The sequence below is a fragment of the Corythoichthys intestinalis genome, chromosome 8 (genome assembly GCF_030265065.1).
Source record: "Corythoichthys intestinalis isolate RoL2023-P3 chromosome 8, ASM3026506v1, whole genome shotgun sequence".
NCBI classification, from domain to species: Eukaryota; Metazoa; Chordata; class Actinopteri; order Syngnathiformes; family Syngnathidae; genus Corythoichthys; species Corythoichthys intestinalis.
Genome location: NC_080402.1, coordinates 24,310,044 through 24,336,055, shown reverse-complemented (window position 1 = coordinate 24,336,055; position 26,012 = coordinate 24,310,044). Strand labels below are relative to the sequence as shown.

Below are 26,012 nucleotides of genomic sequence, written 5' to 3'. Positions count from 1 at the left end.
TATTTTGGATCAAAAGTGATATTTTTATCGGTTCACAGTAGGAGTTTACATTTGGAGGCTTGAACATGCACGAAAACTCTCAAAAATTTCGACATACATGCGACTTTGCATAACGTTCAATAATCTTGCAACGTTACGAAAACATGTAACAAAATGGCTCAGTGTCGCCCCCTTGAAATTTTCAAAAAGGCCTCTCCATTTAGGTTTTTTCAACGTAGAGGGATGAAATTCGGAGAGTCAATACCTTGTACAAAACTGCTCCAAAAAGTCTCTTGCATGCGTATTCCAAACCCAACAGGAAATCGGGTATTTTGGATTGAATGTGAATTTTTTATCGATTTACAGTGTGCACATTTTACACCTTGGCACCTAGGGAATTAGTTTGATCATTCTCAAAATTGGCGAGACTGTTCATGAGGCATATGAAATCTTAAGTTATCAAAATGGTGTGTTTTCATTCACGGGCCTGACCTGGCCGGGGTGCCAAAGTCGGCCATTTTTTCGCCAAAACACCGAATTCGGAAAATGACTGATAACTCCCTCATACAACGTTCAATCTATTTTAAATCTGGCCTGTGTGTGAGGTATACAAGCCTGAGCACGACTGGATTGAAATTTTACCATTTGTGCCTGGCGCCTCCTAGTGGGAACAGGAAATGCCCTTTTTTACAGGACACACTCCTTCTCCAAGGGAAAAAAATCAATCTACCTCAAACCTGCATAAGGGAAGCCTTAAGACCTGTCTTCAGGTGCCTGATGAAAAATATTGAAGTTTCGTTGAAGCGGAGGGGTCCAAACAGGAAAGTGAAAATGACTGTCAACAATTTTTCTCTCCAAAAACTTTGAACAGTCATAACTCGGCAGATATACAACATATCTGCGCCAAACTTCCCGTGCTTCTTGAGAGTCATACCCTGAAGGGCCTTGTAGGGGTCATTTGCATCAAACCTACAGCGCCAACTAGTGGCAATTGAAAGTCACTCGTTTTTCCAATACATGTTCAGTTCTTTTCAGGTTGGTCATTGTAGTTTCAACAGCTATTAAAATACTTATTTACGGCCCATGTCCAAGTGTCTCTGTCTGTTGCCGTGACGACCCTTTGTTCGCCATTTAAAGGAAATATTTTTTTCCAGAGACTCAGGCAGCTTATAGAGCCACAATATTTGGCACACTTGGATGAATTGGCCCACTTAGAAGATTAATTTTGGGTTTTGAATAAGGGCTTGGCTGCACAGCTCAGTAGTGGCTCCTTTTTTGTAGTACTCGCTCCAATAGGGGTTTTTATCTCTTGGGTGTGGGATTGTATATAGGCGACTTTCGAGCATGTTAGGTTCTAATGAGATGATTAGAGAGGAGGATCTGCCACCACCCTGACCTGCACACAGTCCGAGTTGCGTGACGTCCGAGTTGCGCTAGATTGCGAGGGCCCGTTCAGTCCTGCTTGCAGGCCTAGTTCTTATAATTATTATACTATTATATATAGTTGTATACTATCATAATGATGCTAGAATTTTTTTTAAAGAATTGTTTTAAATAATGTTGGAAAGGCAAAGTCAGTGTTCTGAATCTGTTTACTTTCTATTCTTCTGCACTAGTAAATGCTATCAATAATTTAACCTCATTGTTTATTTGTGATTAATTATTGTTATTTACATGATTATTTGTACTTTAATAAAGAATTTAAGTGTTCCAAAAATGATTTTGTGAATCAATAAGCGTCAACAAAAATGTCATTGCTAAATTAGTAAAAATAAGAAAATTATTAGATTAGTCGACTAATCGTAAAACTAGTCGGCTGACTAATCAGGAGAAAATTTGTCGTTTAGGACAGCCCTGGTGTACCGGAAAATATTTCCTCCACATCCATCTCACCTTTTTAACCCCTGACCCATGAAGAGGGCCCCTGGATATGTTCGCCTTAGGCCCCAAAATTGCCAAGTCCGCCACCGCGTAAGTAGACCCTCACTGGCAATTTGGTACGTTTATTACTTGATCGAGACCTGTTTTTCTTTTTGTTGTTGCTTGCCTGACGTAAGTGGACCCTTACTGGCTTTTCAAATTCTAAAATTTGATGCAATTCTTTTGATATAGGAGGGCAAAACAAACTGCCTGTTCGCTGAAGTGCGACCTGTTTTTTTTTTTTTCTTTTTTGTTTCATTGCTTGTCTGTCATAAGACAGCTGACAGGTTGTCTGTTCATGTCAATTTGATACCTTTATTACTTGATCACGACCAGTTTTGTTGTTGTTGTTGTTGCTTGCCTGTGATAAGACAGCTGACAGGTTGTCTCCAATTTGATACGTTCATTACTAGATCTATTTAACTACTCGTGTGTTTATGCAATGACTGATAATTATATCACAGAATGACTGGGGAAAGAAAGGTTCAGAGAGAAATCACGATGCGAGACATACAGTTGTGGTCAAAAGTTTACATACACTTGTGAAGAACATAATGTCATGGCTCTCTTGAGTTTCCAGTTATTTCTACAACTCTGATTTTTCTCCGATAGATTGATTGGAACAAATACTTCTTTGTCACAAAAAACATTCATGAAGTTTGGTTCTTTTATTACTTTATTATGGGTTAACAGAAAAAGTGATCAAATCTGCTGGGTCAAAAATATACATACAGCAACACGAATTAGCAATTTCTTGTGAGTGATTATTGACTTGAACAATCATTGACTTGAACAAGTCAGGAAAGTCACTTGGAGCCATTTCAAAGCAGCTGCAGGTCTCAAGAGCAACAGTGCAAACAATTGTTTGTAAGTATAAAGTGCATGGCACAGTTTTGTCACTGCCACGATCAGGAAGAAAACGGAAGCTATCACCTGCTGCTGAGAGAAAATTGGTCAGGAGGGTGAAGATTCAACCGAGAATCACCAAAAAGCAGATCTGCCAAGAATTAGAAGCTGCTGGAACACAGGTGTCAGTGACCACAGTCAAGCGTGTTTTGCATCTCCATGGACTGAGAGGCTGCCGTGCAAGAAGGAAGCCCTTGCTCCAAAAGCGGCACCTTAAGGCTCGACTGAAGTTTGCTGCTGATCACATGGACAAAGATAAGACCTTCTAGAGGAAAGTTCTGTGGTCAGACGAAACAAAAGTCGAACTGTTTGGCCACAATGCCAAGCAATATGTTTGGAGGAGAAAAGGTGAGGCCTTTAACCCCAAGTACACCATGCCTACCGTCAAGCACGGTGGTGGTAGTATTTTGCTGTGGGGCTGTTTTGCTGCCAATGGAACTGGTGCTTTACAGAGAGTAAATGGGATAATGAAGAAGGAGGATTACCTTCAAATTCTTCAAGATAACCTAACGTCATAAGCCCGAAGATTGGGTCTTGGGCGCAGTTGGGTGTTCCAACAGGACAATGACCATACACATCAAAAGTGGTAATGGAATGGCTAAATCAGGCTAGAATTATTAAATTAAATAATAAAGTCATAAAAAAACCAAACGTCATGAATGTTTTTTTGTGACAAAGAAGTATCTGTTCCAATGACTCTATCAGAGAAAATTCAGAGTTGTAGAAATAACTGCAAACTCAAGAGAGCCATGACATTATGTTCTTCACAAGTGTATGTAAACCTTTGACCACAACTGTAGGTTTACCAGTCTTCCTTTCGTGCAGTGTTGAGCTGCCAACCGGCGTCATCACCAACGTCCGCTGTGGCGAGTAAATCGTCGTCATCTGATGCCTCAGGTTCAAACATGTAGGGATTAATTGTAAATCATCTTTCCTGGGAGCCTTTGCCATCGTTAGCATCACGAAAGACCAATCCTGAATGGTTACTTTCGGTGGAAATATCACTGATATCGTTGCTGCTGCTATGCTCGCTGTGGATAGTCATCTGTCGCATTAGGGAATTTACGTCACACTTCCGGGTTTGGGAATGCAGTACTGACAGAGTGCTAAAAAACGCAAATTATCCTCACAGTTACGTGTTAGAAATGACATGGTTGATTCGACGAACTCTTACAAAGTTTATATTTGTAAAATTACACCAAAATCCGAAAAGTTCTTCACCTGCGCTTTAAGTTTCAATTTAGAACTAGGGGTCCCTTTGTTCAAATTTGATCTTAAATGAAAGTGAAACCATGAGTTATTCCTCAAGACTATTATCCAGTTGGTGTATTTACTTTAAAAACTGTTCGTATGAAACTAAAGGTCTGTGTGTTTGTCTACCCACAGTGTGCGCAGGCCACCGAGTCCCTTCAGCATGCGGTGATGTACATTTTCCAATCTGTTGGAGGTCAAAATAAGCTCGTTGACCCCTGAAGCTCCTTCGAAAGTGCCCTCCTCTATGTCAGTGATGCGGTTATTGCTCAGGTTACTAGTGCAGGAGGAAGAAGGGCAAAGAAAACATAAAGAAATGTGAAACTTTGAGGGAATTAGGCTATTATTCAAGAGAGCTGAGGAAGTAACGCTCCGCAAAGTCAACTGTTTTCTCTTCATGACCTGAACGTGACTTCGGTACAGCTACTATGTTCCAGTGAGACTCACTACATGTCTGACTCACATCTTCCGGAGCTGGGGTAACTTTTTGAAGATGCCCGTGGCCTCAAGAACAGTAAATTCATTGTTGTTCAGACGCCTGAGGGGAGAGAGACAGAGATTGAAGATGTATTTAGAGGACAACCACATTGAAAAAGGAGAAGGAGATAAATGAAGGCTGATATATTTTCTTCTTTGAGACGAATGCACTTGGTAGTTAACTGAGTGACTCACAGTTCGGCAGTATATTGCGGTATGTGGTCTGGTATTTTGGTGAGTTTTTGGTTGGAGCAGTCCACAGTGGTGCCCTCGCAGCGGCATTTGTCAGGGCAGGCCAGGTCGGCGAAGCAGTCCCCTCCTAGCTTGCTGCGGTAATCCTCCGTACCTAGTTGCAATCACAACACAGCGTCACTTGCCCGCCTCAGTGTTCGTCAGTAGGAGTCGAGCCCCAGAGTTTACTGGTAATCTCATCGAGAGGTTACAAAAATTTCCATACATACACACGTCAATTAAACATGCTCGCGCTCAGACACACGCGCACACATAGAGTAGACAGACAGCTGTGTCTTGCATCTTGGCCATGCTGTAGGGACTGGCAGAGCCGTTCCATGGTGCTTGACAGAACCATGTTCCACTTTTAGGAACCTGGCAGCCACATGGTTAGATCAAGCACAAAGGAACAACCTGCTGACTGACTGCTCCTCCGCTGGAACACAGGGGTGGGGAGGATTGCGGCAGCGAGCGAGAAGGGGAGAAGGAAAAGGAGGAGGAAGGGGTGAGGAAGAGCCAAAGTCATTTCCCACTAAGTTTGCCAAATACAATTAAAAAAATGTATACTTGCATATTTTTATTTTTATTTTTGTGAAAAAAATTAAAAAATCAATAAATGCTAAAATCATAAAAAGATATTCAGTATATGGCGGAAAACACAGACAAGGCTGAAAATACAGTTTCTGCTCTTGCACCCCTCTTTAAAATAAACAGCTGTATTTTAAGGCAAAAGAACTGTTGTGTTTGATAAAACAATATGTCTACATGCTGCCATAGCAGATTCATGGCGCATTAAGCCCCCAAGTAGCCCCCTAAGTAATTATATTTATTATTCAAAATGTCTATCATTTTTAGTTTGGAATCATTAATTGATGTCTGATATTAAAAGAAAAAAAAATACTATAAAATTATTCATTCGCATATTTTAAACTTTTAAACAAATTACATCACAATGAAAAAAATAGTGTCTGTAAATAGGTCACGGATATCTACCTCATTACTATTGCTTAATTGCATTGTTTTTGTTACTGTCACATTTTCCCTGATATTTTAGATGATAAATCATTGATCCAAACGAAGAAAAATTGAAATATATCTGCGATTTCTGTATTGCGACCCTTGTTGTATTTCCGTGTTTCACCCATAAAATCCCCAAAAAGTACGGCTGTGGCCATTCACAGCTTTGTCTTGACACTCAGTGAGAAGTACTACATGGAGTTTTTGGATCAAAACAAGGTAAGTAATAATAATATATATAATATAATAATAATAATATCTCGTTCAAATCATGGTGTCATTAATTACGCTCTCCTATAATCTCACCTCGAGTTAGGGTTTAGAGGTTTAATAAAAAAAAAAAAAATTTAAATGCCTTCGTGTTCAAAATTTTTCTTCCCTCAGAAAGTTCAAGTTACCAGAGTGTTTTCCGCCATTTACATATATATATATATATATATATATATATATATATATATATATATATATATATATATATATATATATATATACATATACTGTATTATATATACTGTATTTGATACACTGCCAATGGGAAAGCCCATTAGCAGTGTATCAAATACTTGTTCTCCCCACTGTATATAGATATATATAAAACATATAGATATATAAAACAAACTTAATTTAAAAAAAAAAACATGGTCCAATGCAGTTTAAATTTAATTTTGGACGATTTGATTCAATACACCCTGTTAATGTAACCTATGCTATAGACTTCACTATCAGTTGACGAGACAGTTCCTACAGACATTGCGCCACTGCTTCCCTGGCAGAGTGTTGTGGAAGCTTTTACTGCAATGAACTCAAACACATGCTGCATTCTAACGCTGTATTTACGTTGAAACAGGACGAAAGTTTTAGTGCATACAAGCAGGCAGGAGTCCCTCAAGAGTGATTTGGTCGAGGATTCAAGGTAATTATTATATTAAATAGCACCATGCACGCACTTTAAAAGGGTTGTGAAAAAATGAAATGAATGAAAAAAATTAGCGTAACTTTAGCTTGAAATATTTATGTAAAATTAATGATAACAGCCCTTTTTTTGTTGCTTTTAACCAAGAATCTAGACTGTTTTACGTTCATATCTGTTGAAATTACGGGGTTTACATTTTTATTTACGAGATTTTTTTAAATTTAAAAAGCTCTTCGTTAAGTGATGGGCGCCATGTTGGATTTTGTATCCATACACAATAGCGTAACTTTACATTCAAATAATCAGGTAATTTTTGGCCAACTGCCTGTTTTTTTGGAAAAAAAAACCCCTAGTGATTTGAACATTTCTGCGTCCATTAAAAAAATTAGCTTTCACGTGTTTTATCGTATGTAACATTTCAATCTAAAAACAACTAGGGCCAGATAGCCGGGAAAATGTGCTGAGGTAATAGTGACATCGGAATTCATCTTAAAAAAGTTGTGATTGTATTTGTTTTTGTTGAGTAAAATTAAAACGATTCTGCATGCTTTCCTCAACCATTAAGTTTCTGAAGTGAAAATTGAGTGATTTATTAACTGTTGAAAACATGTCAAAATTGCACTAAATAAAAAAAATTGAAGTCACTATTTCGTGCATAAGATATGTTAAATATTGCTATTGATCCTGAAAATATAGGTGATTATCTCTGCATTTGGTGATGTTTGTGGATCCAGCATAAAATCTGAGAATTTTAAAGCTATTTTAAGTTTTTGTTAAATACTTACCGGTAATCGGGATTTTATAAGGGAACGACTTTAAATTTTTTGATGACGCTGCTCATGGAGACTCATGTATGCCTATGGGAAGTGCTTGTTTTGGTTTTAGGTCGCTAGCGGCTTTGGTTTTGGAAAATATTTGAATTTTAAGTATTTGACAATAGGCCCCAAACAAATGATAGGGAAGTCTATGCCTGTGCACTTGAAAAACTGCAGCGTCACATTAACATATTGTATTCCTAAATGAGTCTCATGGTCTCATCCATGGACAAAAATCCAATGAAAAATTTTACCATCATCTCCACTTTTTTTTTTTTTGGACCAGACTCATAAGAAATGTCTTATGGAAAGGGAAATGGGAGGAGATGCCAGTCAGTTTACTATAAGTGGAACAGGAAGGAATTAGAAATGTACAGTAGTAGTGATGGGGGAAGACAGGAGCCTGAAAACACTGACAATTTAGCTAAGCTAGTGAAACAGGAAGTTGCTTTCATTAAAAAAATTAAACGTAAGGAAGAGGATAGAGAGAGGAGAGAAGAGAGGAAGCCGAAAACAACAAGGCTCAATAAAAAGCAGGCATTAGAAGGAGAGAAGGAGGAAGACGTTTATATTCACAGACATGAGAAACAGGAAAAAACAGTGATTGCAGGAGTGGGAGGAGAGTTACAGCACCATTGAAACCAAGAGAAGCCCAGTCTTTTAATAACGCACGAGCAGACATCCACACCCAAAATCTCTCCTCTCACACAGACACACATAAAAATGTATAAACCATTGTGTGTTAAGGCCACTGTTATCTTGTTTTTGTGTATAAATGTACACAAGGAGGCCAAGGGATCGGGTCAAAGGACAGAGGTGAGTTCAGGCACATAAGGTTGGTTTTGACGCACAACAGCGTCTCATCTTTGTGTGTGTGTTACTTACAGCTGACATGGTGTACTCCTGAGTGTGTGAGAAAGGCAGTACAGGGGAGAGAAGAAGGGAGTTTACTTATTGATTCCAAAAGGAAGCAGAAAGCTGATATAAAGCGGGGGGAAGAAGAAAGGCCAAAGCGTGTTTTACAGGCATGTATTCATGTGAAAGTGGGCGAATGTGTGCTGTCATAACATGACAACAGGTGGGCACTTGCATTCAACACGCACACATTTACTCATTCCATAACCACAGTATTAAAACGTAATAATCAAATAACTTGTTGGCTGCTATTGACGGTTAAGATGTACAGTGGTATGAAAAAGTGCCTGAACTTTTTGAAATTTCTCACATTTCTGCATTAAATGTCCATCAAATGTGATCTGATCTTTGTCAAAATCACACCGATGAAAAAACTGTCTGCTTAAACTAAAACCACCCAAACATTTGTAGGTTTTCATATTTTAATAAGGATAGTATGAAAACAATGGGGGGGGGGTGGACCATCACAATGATATTTTGTGGCCACGCCTTTGGCAGCAATAACTTCAAGCAGACACTTCCTGTAGCTGCTTATCAGTCTGGCACATCGATCAGGACTAATCTTCCCCCTTTATTCCCAACAAAACTGCTGTAGTTCAGTTAGAATCCTGGTCATGTCTGGCATGAATTGCTGTCTTTAGGTCACGCCACAGCATCTCAATGGGGTTCAATTCTGGACTTTGACTTGGCCATTCCAGAACGTGTATTTTGTGCTTCTGAAACCATTCTGCAGTTCATTTACTTCTGTGTTTTGGATCATTGTCTTTTTGCAGCATCCATCCTCTTTTTAGCTTTAACTGTCTGGCAGACGGCCTCAGGTTTTCTTCCAAAACATCCTGATAAACTTTTGAATTCATTCTTCCATTAATGATTGCAAGTTGTCCAGGCCCTGAGGCAGCAAAACAGCCCCAAATCATGATGTTCCCTCCACCATCCTTCACGATGGGGATGAGGTGTTGATGTTGGTGAGCTGTTCCATTTTTCCTCCACACATGACGTTGTGTGTTACTCCCAAACAATTCAACTTTGGTTTCATCAGTCCACAAAATATTTTGCTAAAACCTCTATGGAGTGTCCAAGTGCCTCTTTGCGAATATTAAGCAAGCAACAAATTTTTTTTTAGACAGCAGTGGCTTCCTCTGTGGAGTCTTCCCATGAACACCATTCTTGGCCATAGTTTTACATATAGTTGATGTGTGCACAGAGATATTGGACTGTGCCAGTGATTTCGGTATGTCTTTAGCGGACACTCTTGGGTTCTTTTTTACCTCTCTGAGTTTTCTGCGCTGAACTCTTGACGTCATCTTGGGTGGACGGCCACTCCTTGGGAGAGAAGCAACAGTGCCAAACTCTCTCCATTTGTAGACAACTTCTCTGACTGTCGATTGATGAACATCCAGCAATGCTTCTCATCAAGACATTTCTTACCAGTTATGTGTTTTATAGTGGGCAGGGCAGCTTTAAACCACTCATCAGTGATTGGGCACACACCTGACTTAAAATGTCTGTTAAAACTTGGTTTCAATTGCTCTTTACGTCTCCTTAGGCAGAGGGTTCACTTAATATTTTTTTCCCCTTCTGTCATTGTTTGCAGGCTATCCTCATTAAAATATGAAAACCTATAAACGTTTGGGTGGTTTTAGTTAAAGCAGACATTGTATTTTCATCTGTGTGATTTTGACAAAGATCATTTGATGGTGGTTTTCGGCAGAAATGTGAGTAATTCCAAAAGTTTCAGATACTTTTTCAAACCACTGTACATAAGCTGATTGACCATACAGTGCTGGCATTTACCAATGAAACGCAGGACATAAATACACAACCTTCCTACTGTTGTAACTGCTTTAATGTCATTGAATAAATCATTTTTTTCGTTGCCAGTGACGGCGACAGATGTCCAATTCATTTGGACTGTGAGAAGCTCGAAGCAATCAAATTCTCCCAGTCCTAATGGATTGGACATCTAAGCCGTCAAAAGCATTGAAACATCATTTAGCTTTTAAAAAATTCATCATTTAGCTTTTACAAAGTTACAAAAGTGAAGTAAAATCCTTTTGATCTTTAATTTTTAAGACAAGCAAAAGAATCAAAGTTGCACTTCCACATGTAAAGATTCTCAATGTTAGCCAACTTTTCCATTTATAATGTTCTTAAAATATTCAGTTTTTCTCTGCATGTGGCATCTGCATGGGCTTTGAAACCTCTGTGCCCTGGTGAGCTTCAGACTTAATGACTGCAGTGAACACACTTACACGTGTGTATACACACATGCATAGACACCCAGAGACAATGCGCTCTGCTGCAGTAATGACCGCCACCAGCATCCCTACAACTGATGTAGGATTTGCATATTTCCCAGCACCCTCCTGTGCGAGGCAAGCTTGTGACCTTTTGATGTCCCTCAGCGGACAAAGTGGACGTTATCATTTGCCTCTGTGAAGAGGACTCCTGGTTAATAAGCTCAGTTGTTGCGCCACAGGACCACATGCGTGTGCACAAAGTCTGTCATGCAAAGGTTGCAAATCAAATTTTCCCCAGTGTCTTTATAATAGGTGCAACGAGTGTGATTAAAACCAAATGTGATCATCTCTTGATGCATATACGGCATTAAGTCATGGTCACATGAACACTGGTATGTGTATACTTTATATCATGTAGCAAGAAAATCCAAAAGTTTTTCTTTAAACTTTTAGAAAACGAAGAAAAAAACAAAACATTGAATTTACCAATCAGGGACCAGCACCCTTTCTATAGAGACCTGGTATGTACATGTTGTAGATTTATTGGGAGGCAATTTTACTCACATTGTTTCTTCAATGAAATCTATTACAGAAAGTAATTAATGTACGTAAAGCAACACTAAGCAACTTTTCAGTTTTGGTCGATTTTAGCGACGCCGGTGTACAAAAGCGGTAGTATTTTGCCTTAACTCATTTGCTCCCAAAAATTTATAAATACGTTCTATTTTTAATTTTTTCAGCGTCTCAAAAACTTATTTATACGTCTTTTACGTTTTTTTTTTTTTTTTTTGACAAGCGGCATCTCTAGGTTCTATTGCGCCTAAACTGCAATGCACAATGCTCAAAACTCATTTTAAAGCAATAAAACTGGCCACTGGAGGGCAGTAGCGCATTTTGAAAGAACCGGAAAGGAGAACGATCTGAAAAAAAAAAGGCAAACGACACTGGAGGAGTGTTTTGAAAAGAAAACGAAACCATCGCCAAAGAAGGATTAAAAAAAATCTATCTTAATGAGACATACAGTGACGGCCACAACAGCGTCAGGTTCCATACGCGTTCTGCGGAGCTCACGTTGCGTTACTCCTGAGCCCGAGGTTGAAACAAACGATGAAGATGATGAAGATGATGAAAAAAGTGAGACCGATCTTGATCCGGACTCATCAGATTACTGGGAGCCACCTCATTCAACCGGGAGCAGCCGAGAGCCTTCCCGTGCGCAAATAGTTCAACAGTTCAATAGTTTAGTTATGTGAAAATAAATTGTTACTTTGCAATTAAAAGCTCTATTTGTCTTGTTGTTTATGTTATTTTGTAGAAGGAATATAGTATTAAGATTTTTGGGATGTCACAAAAGCGAAAAATAGCTGTGTTAAAATCAAAGTTATGTTTGAAATGTATGCTTTTACAAGAAGCTCAATTTCTCTGTTTTTTCATCAGAAATTGGAAAATTGCTCAAGCTAACCCATTTTCTAATGCTGATTTCTAAATAATGGAAAAAGATATGAATTAACTTTTTTTCTGCTGAAAGAACAGAGTACAATCTTTCTTTTGGTGGGTTCCATGTTTATATAGCAATAGAACAGAATTTTCTGTGGGCCTTGCAAAATCAGTCAAAATCCAGTAAAACGGCCGGGAGCGAAGGGCCTTGCTCCGTTGAAAATGGCTGGGAGTGAATGAGTTAAGGAAGACTGCATTTCCCATGAGGAATAGTGCACACCCGCAGTGTCGTAAAATCATGATCTCCCGGTAGCCTGCAGATGGATTAAACGACTTTTCTGTTTCCAGCAGCTGTGTGAAGAATGAATAGGTAATTAATCCAGTTGTGGCTAAACAATAGCCAAATTACTGTTAGCAACCGTGTCACTTAGTGTGGCTAAACTCAACCACCCAAACTCGTCAGCGCTGACGAGTTCAGTTGAGCCTCCCTTTTTTTCCCCCTCCTCGGACAAAAACTTTTTGTCTCTTTTGTTGCTCTGCCATCTTTGCAGAATCTGCGCGAAAGCGCTTGCATAGACTTCCGTTTTAATAATGAAAGGGAGAAGTGACATATGCCGTAAAGCAGTCAGCACATTTGTAGTTCCTGCCACCCTCCCCAAAGTTAATTTGTGCCAGTGAGAGCGATACAGACCCCCTCAAGATATAAAAGAGGTGTCATTCAACTAGTTGTCACTCAACATATCATCACAAATGTTATAAAAAATATTTTATTAAGGTTGAAAAGTTACCTAGTGTTGCCTTAATTTGCATTTCTATAGCAACTATATGTCTATTATTCGTCTGGTTTGGTCTCTAACCTCAACAAATACAGGGGTCCACTGTATTGTAAATCTTACCAGCTTTAAATTGAGAAACAGAAGTGCAAATATTGCTTTTTCACGTTACTGATCAGCAAAGAGTGGACAAACTGCCTTTGAGACCCCAGAGTTCGCAAAGATATGTAGTTTAAAATAACATCCATGTGGACTTCAGTGGACAAATGTTAAGCTGTAGTGTGAAAATTCAGGCTGTCATGTTAGAATTAGACAGGCGTCAGTGAAACAATTGCACTCCAAACCGTGACTGCAAATAACTTGCTGTGATAGACTGACACACACGCTCACATTTCGACACATGCTTGATTTACAATACCTGGGATGAAATACTGTTCTCTGGCTATTGCAGGGAAACAAAGAGAGAGTGAAAATGATGGAAACAATACATCGAATCAAGCACTGGGTTCCAAGAAATTACTCTCAAGTTTTGTGTGTGGGTTTGTGTGTGTGTGTGCAGGGGCGCAGAGAAAAAAATTGCAGGGGAAATACCAAGCAGGAAGACACAGTATGAGAGCGAGACGGGAGCTTGTCAGTTTGGGTATGATGATTACCCGCGTTTGCATGGGTGAATGTTCAGTCAGAGGAATAACAATGAGCCCCGGAGGTCTGTCACGTTGCGTGTTCGTTCATACCTGAGCAGCGGAACTTCTTGCTCTTGATCTGTCCGATTCGTTTGTTGGCGAGCCGCCGAGGGCTGGTGCAGCGGGCGCCGCTTGTCTCGATAGGATTGTCCTGCAGGTAGTCCGCCAGCCACTTCAGGTGGCAGTCACAGATGAATGGGTTTTGGGCTAAATGACTGTGACATAAACAGGGTGAATATTACCATATGCATGCAACACATGGAAGCAGTCAGAAAGATAAGGTTGGCCTGCAAAAAGTTGTGTGAATCATATGTGCTTGTGTTATACACTATTACAAAAGCACATAGTTTAACAGCAGATTGCCACCACTTGTTCTATACTGTATTTATTACAAAGTGATTAATTTTAAAAAATTGATTTTCTAGGAATATAGTTGTTGCTTTAGGATTTTGGATTTCTTTCTTTCTTTCTTTGTGTGGTTTGTGTGTGAGTGTCTACGTGTAACAGACAGCTGCACGAGTCACTATTATCCGGTTCACAAGTAAGTCACGAGCCTTACCTGTTGTGTAAGTCGAGTCGATTCACGAGGTTATGTCAAGTCAGGTCGAGTTATGAGGTTGTAAAGATGAGTTGTGTCGTGTCAAAGGTTGTAAAGACAAGTTGTGTCAAGTCAAAAGGTTGTCGGGTTGAGTCAAGTTGAGTCACAGGTTAGTCAAGGCCTTCACCATTGTTCCCCAGCGCTCTCACAAAGCACACAGGTTAATCTTTGAAAAAACTTTACTGTCAATGAAAATCAATGTAAAAAAAACAAAAAACAATGCAGTTTGATATTGTGCCTTCATTATCACAAATATTGGCGCTGCAGGTCTTGCACAAGGGCGTAGGTTAGCATAGGGACGGTAGGGACATAACACTACCAACTTTTCAGGATGCTCAAATTGTCCACATATGGATTATATAATGAGTTCAGTTCTACCGATAATTATCTTCCCATCTGGTGCAAGGATAGAATTGACCCTACCATTATTAAGTGAATCATTTTTATTATGTTCAAACTTACATTGACCCCTTGTAAAATGGACTCGCTTTTCACTCGCTGAATGCGAGTGAAAAGCGAGTCCATTTTTTCCACCCCAAACGCACGTTTGATTGGCTGATGACTCGACCCACCCCCAACACACACACGCACGCTCACATTCCCACAGCTCCAACAGAAATACATGTCGATAACATGTCGCGTCCACCGCCTCCTTTGAAGAGGAAATTTTTTTCGGCCAGCAACAGCCACAGTAGGTCATTTAAAAAGATGCCAATGTTGTCTAGGTGGGAAACACACCACTAATTTTGCTAAATTAAGTAATTTTGCTTATTAAAGTCCAACCTGCATCAGCTTAAGCATAACATTAAATTGTGTGAACTGTCTAACCTGCAAAACACGAGTAGGAAGCTGCTCCAAGAGAATTGTCCTTCTGTTTGTGTTTTCTATTGTCATCGTTAGTTAAACTGTGAGACATGTAGTGAACGCTGATGGAAACTATAGAACCAGAAAAACCTGAGCAAGAAACTGCTCAGAGAGAGATGGGGGCTGCATAACCTTATACAGTGGGGCAAATAAGTATTTAGTCAACCACTAATTGTGCAAGTTCTCCCACTTGAAAATATTAGGGAGGCCTGTAATTGTCAACATGGGTAAACCTCAACCATGAGAGACAGAATGTGAAAAAAACCCAGAAAATCACATTGTTTGATTTTTAAAGAATGTTTTTGCAAATCATGGTGGAAAATAAGTATTTGGTCAATACCAAAAGTTCATCTCAATACTTTGTTATGTACCCTTTGTTGGAAAATAACAGAGGTCAAACATTTTCTGTAACTCTTCACAAGCTTTTCACACACTGTTGCTGGTATTTTGGCCTATTCCTCCATGCAGATGTTTTGGGGCTGTCGTTTGGCAACACGGACTTTCAATTCCCTCCACAGATTTTCTATGGCGTTGAGATCTGGAGACCGGCTAAGCCACTCCAGGACCTTGAAATGCTTCTTACGAAGCCACTCCTTTGTTGCCCTGGCTGTGTGTTTGGGATCATTGTCATGCTGAAAGACCCAGCCACATCTCATCTTCAATGGCCTTGCTGATGGAGGGAGATTTTCACTCAAAATCTCTCCCCCCATTCATTCTTTCCTTTACACAGATCAGTCGTCCTGGTCCCTTTGCAGAAAAACAGCCCCAAAGCATGATGTTTCCACCCCCATGCTTCACGGTGGGTATGGTGTTCTCCTGATGCAATTCAGTATTCTTTCTCCTCCAAATACGAGAACCTGTGTTTCTACCAAAAAGTTCTATTTTGGTTTCATCTGACCATAACACATTCTCCCATTCCTCTTCTGGATCATCCAAATGCTCTCTAGCAAACCGCTGACGGGCCTGGACGTGTACTTTCTTCAGCAGGAGGCAGTCCAGGATTTGAGTCCCAGGTGGCGCATTGTGTTACTGATAGTAGCCTTTGTTACTGTGGTCCCAGCTCTCTGTAGGTCATTCACTAGGTCCCCCTGTGTGGTTCTGGGATTTTTGCTCACCGTTCTTGTTATTATTTTGATTCCACGGGGTGAGATCTTGCATGGAGCCCCAGATCGAGGGAGATTATCAGTGGTCTTGTATGTCTTCCATTTTCTAATAATTGCTCCCACAGTTGATTTCTTTACACCAAATGTTTTATTTATTGCAGATTCAGTCTTCCCAGCCTGGTGCAGGTCTACAATTTTGTCTCTGGTGTCCTTCGACAGCTCTTTGGTCTTGGCCATCGTGGAGTTTGGAGTGTGACTGACTGAGATTGTGGACAGGTGTCTTTTATACTGATAATGAGTTAAAACAGGTGCCATTAATACAGCTAACGAGTGGAGCCTCGTTAGACCTCGTTAGAAGATTTCTTTCACACCCAGAAATCTTGCTTGTTTGTAGGTGACCAAATACTTATTTTCCACTCTAATTTGGAAATAAATTCTTTAAAAATCAAACAATGTGATTTTCTGGTTTTTTTTTCCACATTCTGTCTCTCATGGTTGAGGTTTACCCATGTTGACAATTACAGGCCTCTCTAATCTTTTCAAGTAGAAGAACTTGCACAAAAAAGTGTTTTGGGATGCCGCGAGCTACCCAGACGAGCATTGCGATCGACTGGTCGATCGGGATCGACGTAATGAGCACCCCTTATTTCGCATATCAATTTAGGTTCATATTCGAGAGAGATGTACTGTAGCCCTGATCGTTCAATAATCGAATTGGTCTTATTAATGTGCCATCCCTAGCAAAACGTGTACGTGCAGGTTATGCTGTTATATCGTCCTTACCAATGTTGAGACCAAACCTAAACCCTTGGTCTTGCATGTTGCCTTTCGGTGTTTTCCATCGCAATGGAAGAACTGGCACTGCGGAACTTACCATGATTCGTCTGCTGTCTCAGTCTGTACTCAACTGATTGCCATGTTGTCCTGTGAAGGCGTGGCAAGAACAGCTAAGGCGACTAAGCGGATCACTGGCAGGTGAGAACCAATCTGTGATCAAAGTTTTTCAAGTCAGCTTGTCGAGTCTCGAGTCATTGTCTCCCAAGTCAAGTCTCGAATTATTGCCTCACAAGTCACGTCGAGTCTCAAGTTTCGAACCCTCCCAGCTCAAGCGGGTGAAGTCCGAGTTTGCGTTTTTTTCGAAGTCGGAGTCGAGTTGCAGCCCAACAAATTTGCTCAATTCGACTCGAGTCTGAATCTCTGACTTGAGTCCGATTGTCTGGTTTTTAATGCACCTAATATGAGACATCTTCAGCCTTAAATGAGACAATTTATCCACTAACATCCAGTAATTTCAAAGTATGTTTACATACAGCGTCTGTATAGCCCTCAGTGACGCGAAGGTTCCCTTGGCAATGGTCTGGAGCTTGTTGTCATATAACGATAGAAGGTTGAGATTGTGGAGGTCCTGAAAAGCATCCACGCGCAGACACGCTATCTTATTAGCATTCAGCAACCTGTAAGATAGAAACGCTGCATTAAAAGTTGCTGAAGAATGAAAATGATGGCCTTTCCTTTTATTATTCTCCAAAGTTACTGATGTTTGCTTAGTCGTGATGGTTTTACATCACAATGACTGTTTTCAGCTGAATAGCAATTTGAAAAGTGTATGCAAATGAAAATGTGTGTTTGTGCATTTACTCACAATAGCTGCAGAGAAAAAAGGCCCTCAAACAGTCCTTTGGAGATTTCTGTTATTTTATTGCCATACAGAACTCTGAAAAACAAACAATCATTCAGAATTATTATGAGCACGATTTTCAAATAGAATGCTGTGTTAGTTACTTTGGGATGAAAAATAAACTCTAAAGGACGTCAGTGCTAGCCGCACAGCACATTCCCTCATTCACTCCCATGGATTTCGGTTGAGCTCCATCATGGTAAACACCATGACACGACGCTAATTTTCATTACTATGTCAATAGCGTTTTCTATTGCATATTAGCCGGAATATAACAGATTATTGGAAAAAAAGAAAATAAGGTGTGTTTTGTATTTTAATACACAGTATACAGTGATCCCTCGCTACTTTGCGCCCTCAGTCCATCGCAGATTTTTTTTCAATTGAAAAATAAATAAATACAGATGAGCTGTCCCGATGCGATCACGTAGTCTCACTCTCCCTCCTGCTGCTGTTATTCGTCAGGTAGCGCACTGGAGTCGCTTATTAATGTTAGCGATGATTGACAGACGTTAAGGTTTGATCTAGCTAGAGATGGTTGGAAGCCGAAACTTCAAAGCGCCGCATGCGTCAACCATCGTTTAGCTTGTTAAACAGTTGCTGTGGCAACTCATTGTGTCTAAGTGAGCAGCTTGAGCGGATTTGAGTGGACATAAAGAATCATTTTTCTACTTTATTCTTGTTTAAAAATAATTCGGTGGGATAGTAACATGTTTAAAACCTATCATAATTTCGTATTACATTTGAAGTGTTTAAAATTCCTTTTTTAAATAAAATATACTGTATTTACTGTACATAAAAGTTTATTTTTAAATTATACTTTGGGGAAAAAAAAGTGAAAAAAACATGTCTTATATGTATCTCTTTCCAATGCTAAATCTGAATAAATACATTGAACACACACACAAACACACACAAAAATAAAAAATATTATTTTCTGGAGGGGGGGTTGTGTGCTACTTCACGGTTTTTCACTTTCTGGTCCCTATTGACTGCGAAAAACGAAGGACCACTTTATATTTTTTTATTTATTGTTTGTGTTCAGTTCTACTATTAACCTAATGGGAGTGTAACAAAAAGTAGAAAATGAAGTGTTTTGTATTTTAATACACAGTATATACCTTTTATTTATTGTGTGTGTTAAATTCCACTACTAACCTAATGGGAGTGTAATAAACAGTTAAAAAAAAAAAAAATAAAAAAAATAATAATAATAAATAAAAAGATTTTTACACTATAATTAATCAAATTAAAATCAGCGTTATTGAAACTAAATTAGTATTTCCTAGTAAAAAAACAAACAAATTTCCTTTTCAGTGCATCCCTAATATATTTTCTACTACTCTGACATGACCAAAACTTGATGGCAAAAAAAAAGCCCTTGATAAAGAATAAGATCACATCTCAATGTGCATTTTTATTTATTTTTCTATGAATATTGTATGTGGTTTTATCCAGACATTGCCTCTGTCAATAAAGATAATACCAATGTCTTGTCCTTTTTTCCATTTCACTGATTTTAAGCTCTGACATCGTGCCAACCATTCCATTCATGTCGACATAGTTTGAGACATTAAAGTACATTGAGTGGAAAAACAAAAGCCTCCACAAATCTGCCGTCCATCACGCCATGAGGAATGCACTCCGTTATCGGAAAAAGAAAAAAAAGGTACTTCACGCCTACTTCACACGCAGGTCAAGAACACAAACTCCTTGCTCAACTACGTCTTTGTGTACAAATGCAGTTATAGGTCATTGCTAGGCTACGTGCCGAATGAATCTACATGTATAAACATGTGTTCTCAATTGTCTTCTATTTTATTGTGCTGAGTGGCAACCCCCCATGGAAACCTGAGGCTCGGAAACAGTGCAGCATTGTCTTACACATACACAAAATCAGATGGCTCATTTCAATCGACATAACATTGTATGTACGCATACTGCAGCCTAATATAGGAGTTGTACAGTAAGTGATGTGTCAGCACGAAGTGGGGTGTCCCATTCATTGGCTGGGTGGTGAAAGTGTAATGAGGTGGCAGAACCCTCCATTCAGCATTTATGAATTATTGATTCCGGAGAGACGTCTTAATATAACTCCTTCACTCAATAACCTTGCATTGACTCCCACCCTGCCGTCTGCCTCACACGCAAACCTGACTGTTGGGCCAGCGCTGAGGTCGTTCTTCTCAAACACGCACATAGATTAGTGATCAAATGTCTGCTTTTATCACATTTATTTGACGCGCTGACGCATTCGGCAGAAGTCTTCCCGCCTGTACTGCAAATGTTTAAAGTCAATTCCAGGTCGTATTCTCCTCTATCAGACAGATCATATCAACATTTGTTGCTGGGTTCAATCAGCTTTCTTGTGAATCATCCAAAATTTCTTCTAGTGCATCTTGGTGAAATGTTTTGCATACTTCTTAGGCTTTGGTAGATACGAGCTAACCTTGTGAGGCTGCTGTACTGGCCAAAATACATGTAGGCCTTTATCCTTGTGGAATCAGTAAAATGGAGAGAAATATGGAATTGTTTTCCCCATTTTGAAAATCTTGGAGCGTGTCAGTGAGTATTTTGGCCCATTCTTTCAAAGGAACATTTCTAAAGTCCGAGTTGTTGATAAAGCACTCTGTTCAAATTCATCTCAAAGGATGAAGTTGAGATCCACGCAATAGATAAAAAGTCTATCCACGTCAAACTCATCTAAGTACATATGTCATTATGTGCCTTGATTTGGACACTTGGAACAGAGAAAGGCACACCCTCATAATATTCCACAATGTTGGAAACAAAGAATTATCTAAACTATAGTTGACAAGGTCTGTGTTTCTGTCTGGCTTTATTCGGACACTATGAAGGGCACAGTTGTCAAACTTACTTTTTAGAAAATATACGATAACAAGGATCCAAATGATTCTGAATGGGTAAAAAAAATTCAAATTCAAAGAGTTTTTATTGTAACTGCACAGGGAACAGTGAAATAGTTTTCCAGTTTAGAGGGTAGACTTATTTGGCATTTTTAAAGGGAACCACGGATAGAAAGACTTGTAGTTCTTAAAAGAGAAACGTTATTATGAGTTAAAATAATGTGATATTAAAACCCCTCTTGATGTTTTCGTTTTTATAGAATTTGTAAAATTAATTTAACTCGTAGGTGCCATTTTTGATGATGTCGCAGGGCGGTGACGTGACTGAGGTGATAGTAACGCTTTACATGTACTCCGTTACATTAACTTGAGTAACTTTTTGAGAAAAATGCACTTCTAAGAGTAGTTTTACTAAGCCATAATTTTTACTTTTACTTGAGTAGATTTGTGAAAAAAATGCTACTCTTACTCCGCTACTTTGGGCTACACAAGAGTCATTACATTTATTGTACATATGAGATTTATTTTTTATTTTTTTTTGCCAGTAATGCCATTGCCAAGAGTAGTGCTACTAATTTCACCAATGAGACGTCGCAACAATAATCACATGACTCCACTACACCAATCAGACGCAAGCTTGGCGTTCTATGATTACGCCAGCCTGTTCAATCAGGTGGTGTCTTTAAACCACCGTAAAAAAAGTATTTGACATGGAGTGCTCCCCTCAACATGACTCAAAGCGCGGATTTAAACCTCTCTCCCAATTCTAATTTGGCACCGACTGACCACGGAAAACCGGAGATATTAATTTCATAATAGTAACTAAGGAGGAACTATTCACTATTCAAAATTGGAGCTTTTTTTCTCTTTTCTCTTGCTGCAATTCAATGTTTTTTTGTGTGTGTATTTTTTGGCTTAGTGTGGTTATGTAATGGGTTATTGTACAGTATCATTACAACAATAGTTCACATAGATAAGTTTGTGCTGAGCGAAAAAAAATACCATTGTTTAGAAAAACAAATCAAACAAAAATAAGCAGTTACTCCCAATGTTACTCATTACTTCAGCTCTCTATTCACTGGATAATTTTTTACTTTTACTTGAGTAGATTTTTTTGGATGATTACTTTTAATTTTATTTGAGCAATTTTATTTTGAAGTAACGCTACTCTAACTTCAGTAAAATATTTGGCTATAATACCCACCGCTGGTGTTCTGTCAAATTTTGTACCCTCTTGCATCTCAATGATATCCATATGTGCTAAATAAACAAGTTACATCATAAACATACATGTGCAACATGAATATGGCGTAAATAAATGCTTAACCGCACGGCGAAGACGCTAACAGTGAGAGAGCAGCGTGCTGTTGAGTTATGTGCAGCTACGTGGCTGGACGTGTCTGAGGAGAGCTTTTCTTCATGTCCGTCCATGATCCACCGTAATTTCCCGAATATAACACGCACTTTTTTTCCCCCAAAATCAACTTGTAAAATCATGGTGCGCATTATAAATGGGGAAAAGGATGGAGACAGAAATATATATATATTTTATATATTTATTAGGGCTGTCAAACGATTAAAATTTTTAATCGAGTTAATTACAGCTTAAAAATTAATTAATCGTAATTAATCGCAATTAATCGCAATTCAAACCATCTATAAAATATGCCATATTTTTCTGTAAATTATATATATATTCTGTAAAATAAATTGTTGGAATGGAAAGATAAGACACAAGATGGAAATATACATTCAACATACGGTACATAAGGACTGTAGTGGGCATTTCACTCTACTGTCATTTAAATCTGTCTATGCTGTCCTTACTCCGAAGAATCAGACTTCTTCCTTTTTCATCTGATTTATTAATAAAATGGCCTCAAACCATTGTCCTCTTTAGACCGTCGTAAAACTACAAAAAAAAGTACACAAGCACTGCATTAGCAACAACGTTAGCTTAGCATGCGATACAGGTTCACTAAACATAAACAAAAAGCGTCTCATAAAAAAAATATAACATTTCTCTTACCAACATAATATGTACATTCTTTACAACAACCATTCTCACGGACAACTCTTGTCCAAGGATCATATAAGCACAACATTACAACGTAGGCGTCAGCCCGAGATGTCGTGCAGCCATATTGAACTGGCAAGAAAACAATAAACCATGTCGCAAAGCGACCACAAGAGTTCGCTGTTAGACTGCACAAAAAGCCTTGCTGTAAAACTTAACAAAAGGCAGAATGCTGTCTGAGCGGGACATGTGCGTTAATTGCGTCAAATATTTTAACGTGATTAATTAAAAAAATTAATTACCGCCCGTTAACGCGATAATTTTGACAGCCCTAATATATATATATATATATATATATATATATATATATATATATATATATATATGGGGTGCACATAAGTGGTCCGCATGCGCGCATGCGTACTGGACGTAGACAAACGCGCTGGCCCTCAACGGCTTCCATACGCTTTTGCGTACCGATGGCTGACCACTGTATTTGCGGCGGACACGAGAAAATAACTTCTCAAAATGTCGAAGAGGCAGGCCACACTGAGTAATGACTTCCGTGTTCCCCCACCCCCGTCAAAAGACAGACAGACGACAGAGACGTCACCGGAGCTACCGAAAAAAAGGACTTTTGCTGAAAAGTGGCTACAGGAGGTACCGTGGCTAGAAGCAAATGATGCTCGCACGGAAATGCGGTACAAAATGTGCCGTGAGAATCCCAATGTCGCCGACAAGAGCAGCACATTTTATGTAGGGTCAAAGAATTTCAGCCATCCAAACTTTGAAAAGCATGAAAAAAACAGAGAGCATGTGGCAATCAAGCAAACTATCAATGTCAAACAGGACCCCACTCGCCCTATGGACAAGTGGCGGAATAGGGCGGAATAAAGGTAATGAACAGCGACATGCACTGACAAACGTGTTTTTGCTCGCATTTTACAAAGCTAAACATGCACGTTCAATGAGGTCTTATGAGGAGGACATCCCACTTTTAAAAAGGCTTGGAGTTAATGTGGGAGCCGCATAATGACCTTTATTTTGAATTGGTGCTTTTTATTTCTGTACATTTCACTTCAAAGTAATGGCAATTTTGTTGTGCCAGTTGATGTTAATCAAGCATTAATTGTTAATATAATTAATTAAAGTTAATTGGCTCTAAGTAAAGCTTGTCATAAATTTATCGCATCAGGCGGGTCGGCTCTCAAGCTCAATGAGTGACACGGCCACGTTGTGTTGAAGAAACGTATGCGGCGATCCGTTGCCGACCATTACGGTACGTGACGTCACCATTTTGTTTCGGTAATACTTCACTCTGATCGGCCGAATGATTCCGTCTGTGTTAAATTCTGCTTTTTTCACTCTTTATAAAGCACAGAATTTAGTTTCTCGAACTCATTTGAGTCAACGTTTATTGCAGCTCCGCAACTCGGACCATAATAAACGTAACAACACAGACTTCCTGTGTGTGTCCGTTAACTATATCTGTCCCTCGGGAAACTCAAACCCAAATAACAATAGTTCCTATTGTTACTGTCGTGTCGACAGCGATGAGCTCTCTTGGTTTCCGACTTACGTTCTCACTTTCATTTTACCGTCTCAATCCATGGAAGAAACATTTATTCATCATGATGAAAAGAGCAAGTTATACAGCAGCCTTTAAAAGAAAAGTCACATCTGTTTTGTTTTCTCCTAGATTCTGGTAAGTTGGAGAAGTTGTCAAATCATATTATTACCATAAATATTGTCAGTTTATGGTAATGTTTTGAACTACCAATATGCTATGCTTGTGCTGTGTTTCACCATTCAGTAAAATGACATTTCTGTATCTGTACATGAGCTCTGTTTTCTTGTATTCTTCCATTTAATGGTGCTAAAATTAGGGTGCGCGTTATAAACGTGTACAATAATTTCCCCTAGATTTTACAAGTAAATTTGGGGTGCGCATTATACATGGGTGCGCCTTATATTCAGGAAATTACGGTACGTTAGTAAATATTCGTTTCTTTATAGAAAGTTTGTAGTGTTTACTTTGGAACTGCTGTATTTGCAGCGATTTCAAACATTTCGCGCATGCGCAGAACCGCAAAGTTGCAATTTCTGATGGGGTGCAAAATCTGACAGTGACAAACTACGTTATCACCCCGAGCGTCCATTGCATACATAAAACATGGCGCCCCCCGTAGGTCAAAACATGTACTAAACATATACAAACAAATATTTTAGGTGTTTCTAATGACATATTTTAGTAAAAGAGAACAATTGTGGCTTACCAGAGCCTACAAGTCTTTATGTCTGAGGTTCCCTTTAAACATAATTACAAGCATTCTTTTCTCTTACGTTACTTTTTTTGTTTCAGGAAAAGTAAATGTATTCAATTAAACTTCGTGTTTTATTTAGTATTTTGCTTTTGGATATTTTTTAATTTGATTAATTGTCCTGTAACAGCTTAAAATGGGTAACCACACTTTCTATTAAAAAAGAATTAAGGTTCTGCAGGTATCAACATTTTATCTTGTGCATTGTTTGGCAACCTTCCCCTCTGAAAACAAATCAGATATATAAATAAAATTAATGAAGATTCCCTGTCCACTTACTCACAAATATACTGACTGACTACAAAATCTGGTATTGTGCTGTTGAACACAAGAATGCCACTATGTTTTATGAATTCATTGCCGCTTTTGACATACAGCGGCATTGTCTATCCTGCTGTTATGGAAGATAGTAAGATATCTACAATGCTTTGTGTAAATAAATAACTCCACTCAGACCACTTAAGTTCATATGGATGAATTTCCACAGTACACCTAATGATCCGTAACAGGACTCTGTTGAAATCACTGGTCTACATCAGGAGTTGCCTAATGAGCACACCACTCGCTCCGGAAACCAAAATGTACTTACAGAGAGTTGAGTGATCGCAGACCTTGGAAGGCGTCGGGAGCCAACTCTGAAATCTGATTGTTACTTAAGTCTCTGTAGAAAGCATGACAGTGAAAACAAAATTAATAAACACACAGGAAAGTAGTGTACAGTGGTACCTCTGCTTATGAACGTTTCTATATTTAAGCAGGAATTTTTAGGTTACGACACGACACAACAGTACAGTACTGTAAAAGATATGTACCGTATTTTTCGAACTATAAGTCGCAGTTTTTTTCATTGTTTGGCTGGGGGTGCGACTTATACTCAGGAGCGACTTGTGTGAAATTATTAACACATTATTATATCATTTCACATGTTATTTTGGTGTGGTGTGGTGTGTGTATTTTGGAGTGACACTGATGGTTTGGTAAACTTGTTAGCATGCTCTTAATGCTAT

General features: G+C 39.0%; 1 protein-coding gene across 8 annotated transcripts in view; it reads right to left on the bottom strand.

Annotated features, from left to right (window-relative positions):
• Window positions 1-26,012, bottom strand: part of slit2 (slit homolog 2 (Drosophila)) — a 225,464-nt gene that overhangs the window by 48,624 nt on the left and 150,828 nt on the right. For 6 of the 8 annotated variants that reach the window (XM_057842562.1, XM_057842564.1, XM_057842565.1 and 3 more), the window contains 9 exons: window positions 25,595-25,666; window positions 17,765-17,836; window positions 17,433-17,576; window positions 13,609-13,772; window positions 13,293-13,316; window positions 8,395-8,412; window positions 4,729-4,879; window positions 4,520-4,594; window positions 4,190-4,333 (listed from right to left, as the gene is read on the bottom strand). In XM_057842562.1, the coding sequence (XP_057698545.1) occupies window positions 4,190-4,333; window positions 4,520-4,594; window positions 4,729-4,879; window positions 8,395-8,412; window positions 13,293-13,316; window positions 13,609-13,772; window positions 17,433-17,576; window positions 17,765-17,836; window positions 25,595-25,666 (864 nt within the window). The remainder of the gene's footprint in view (window positions 1-4,189; window positions 4,334-4,519; window positions 4,595-4,728; window positions 4,880-8,394; window positions 8,413-13,292; window positions 13,317-13,608; window positions 13,773-17,432; window positions 17,577-17,764; window positions 17,837-25,594; window positions 25,667-26,012) is intronic. The other 2 variants (XM_057842567.1, XM_057842568.1) reach the window with 1 other exon arrangement.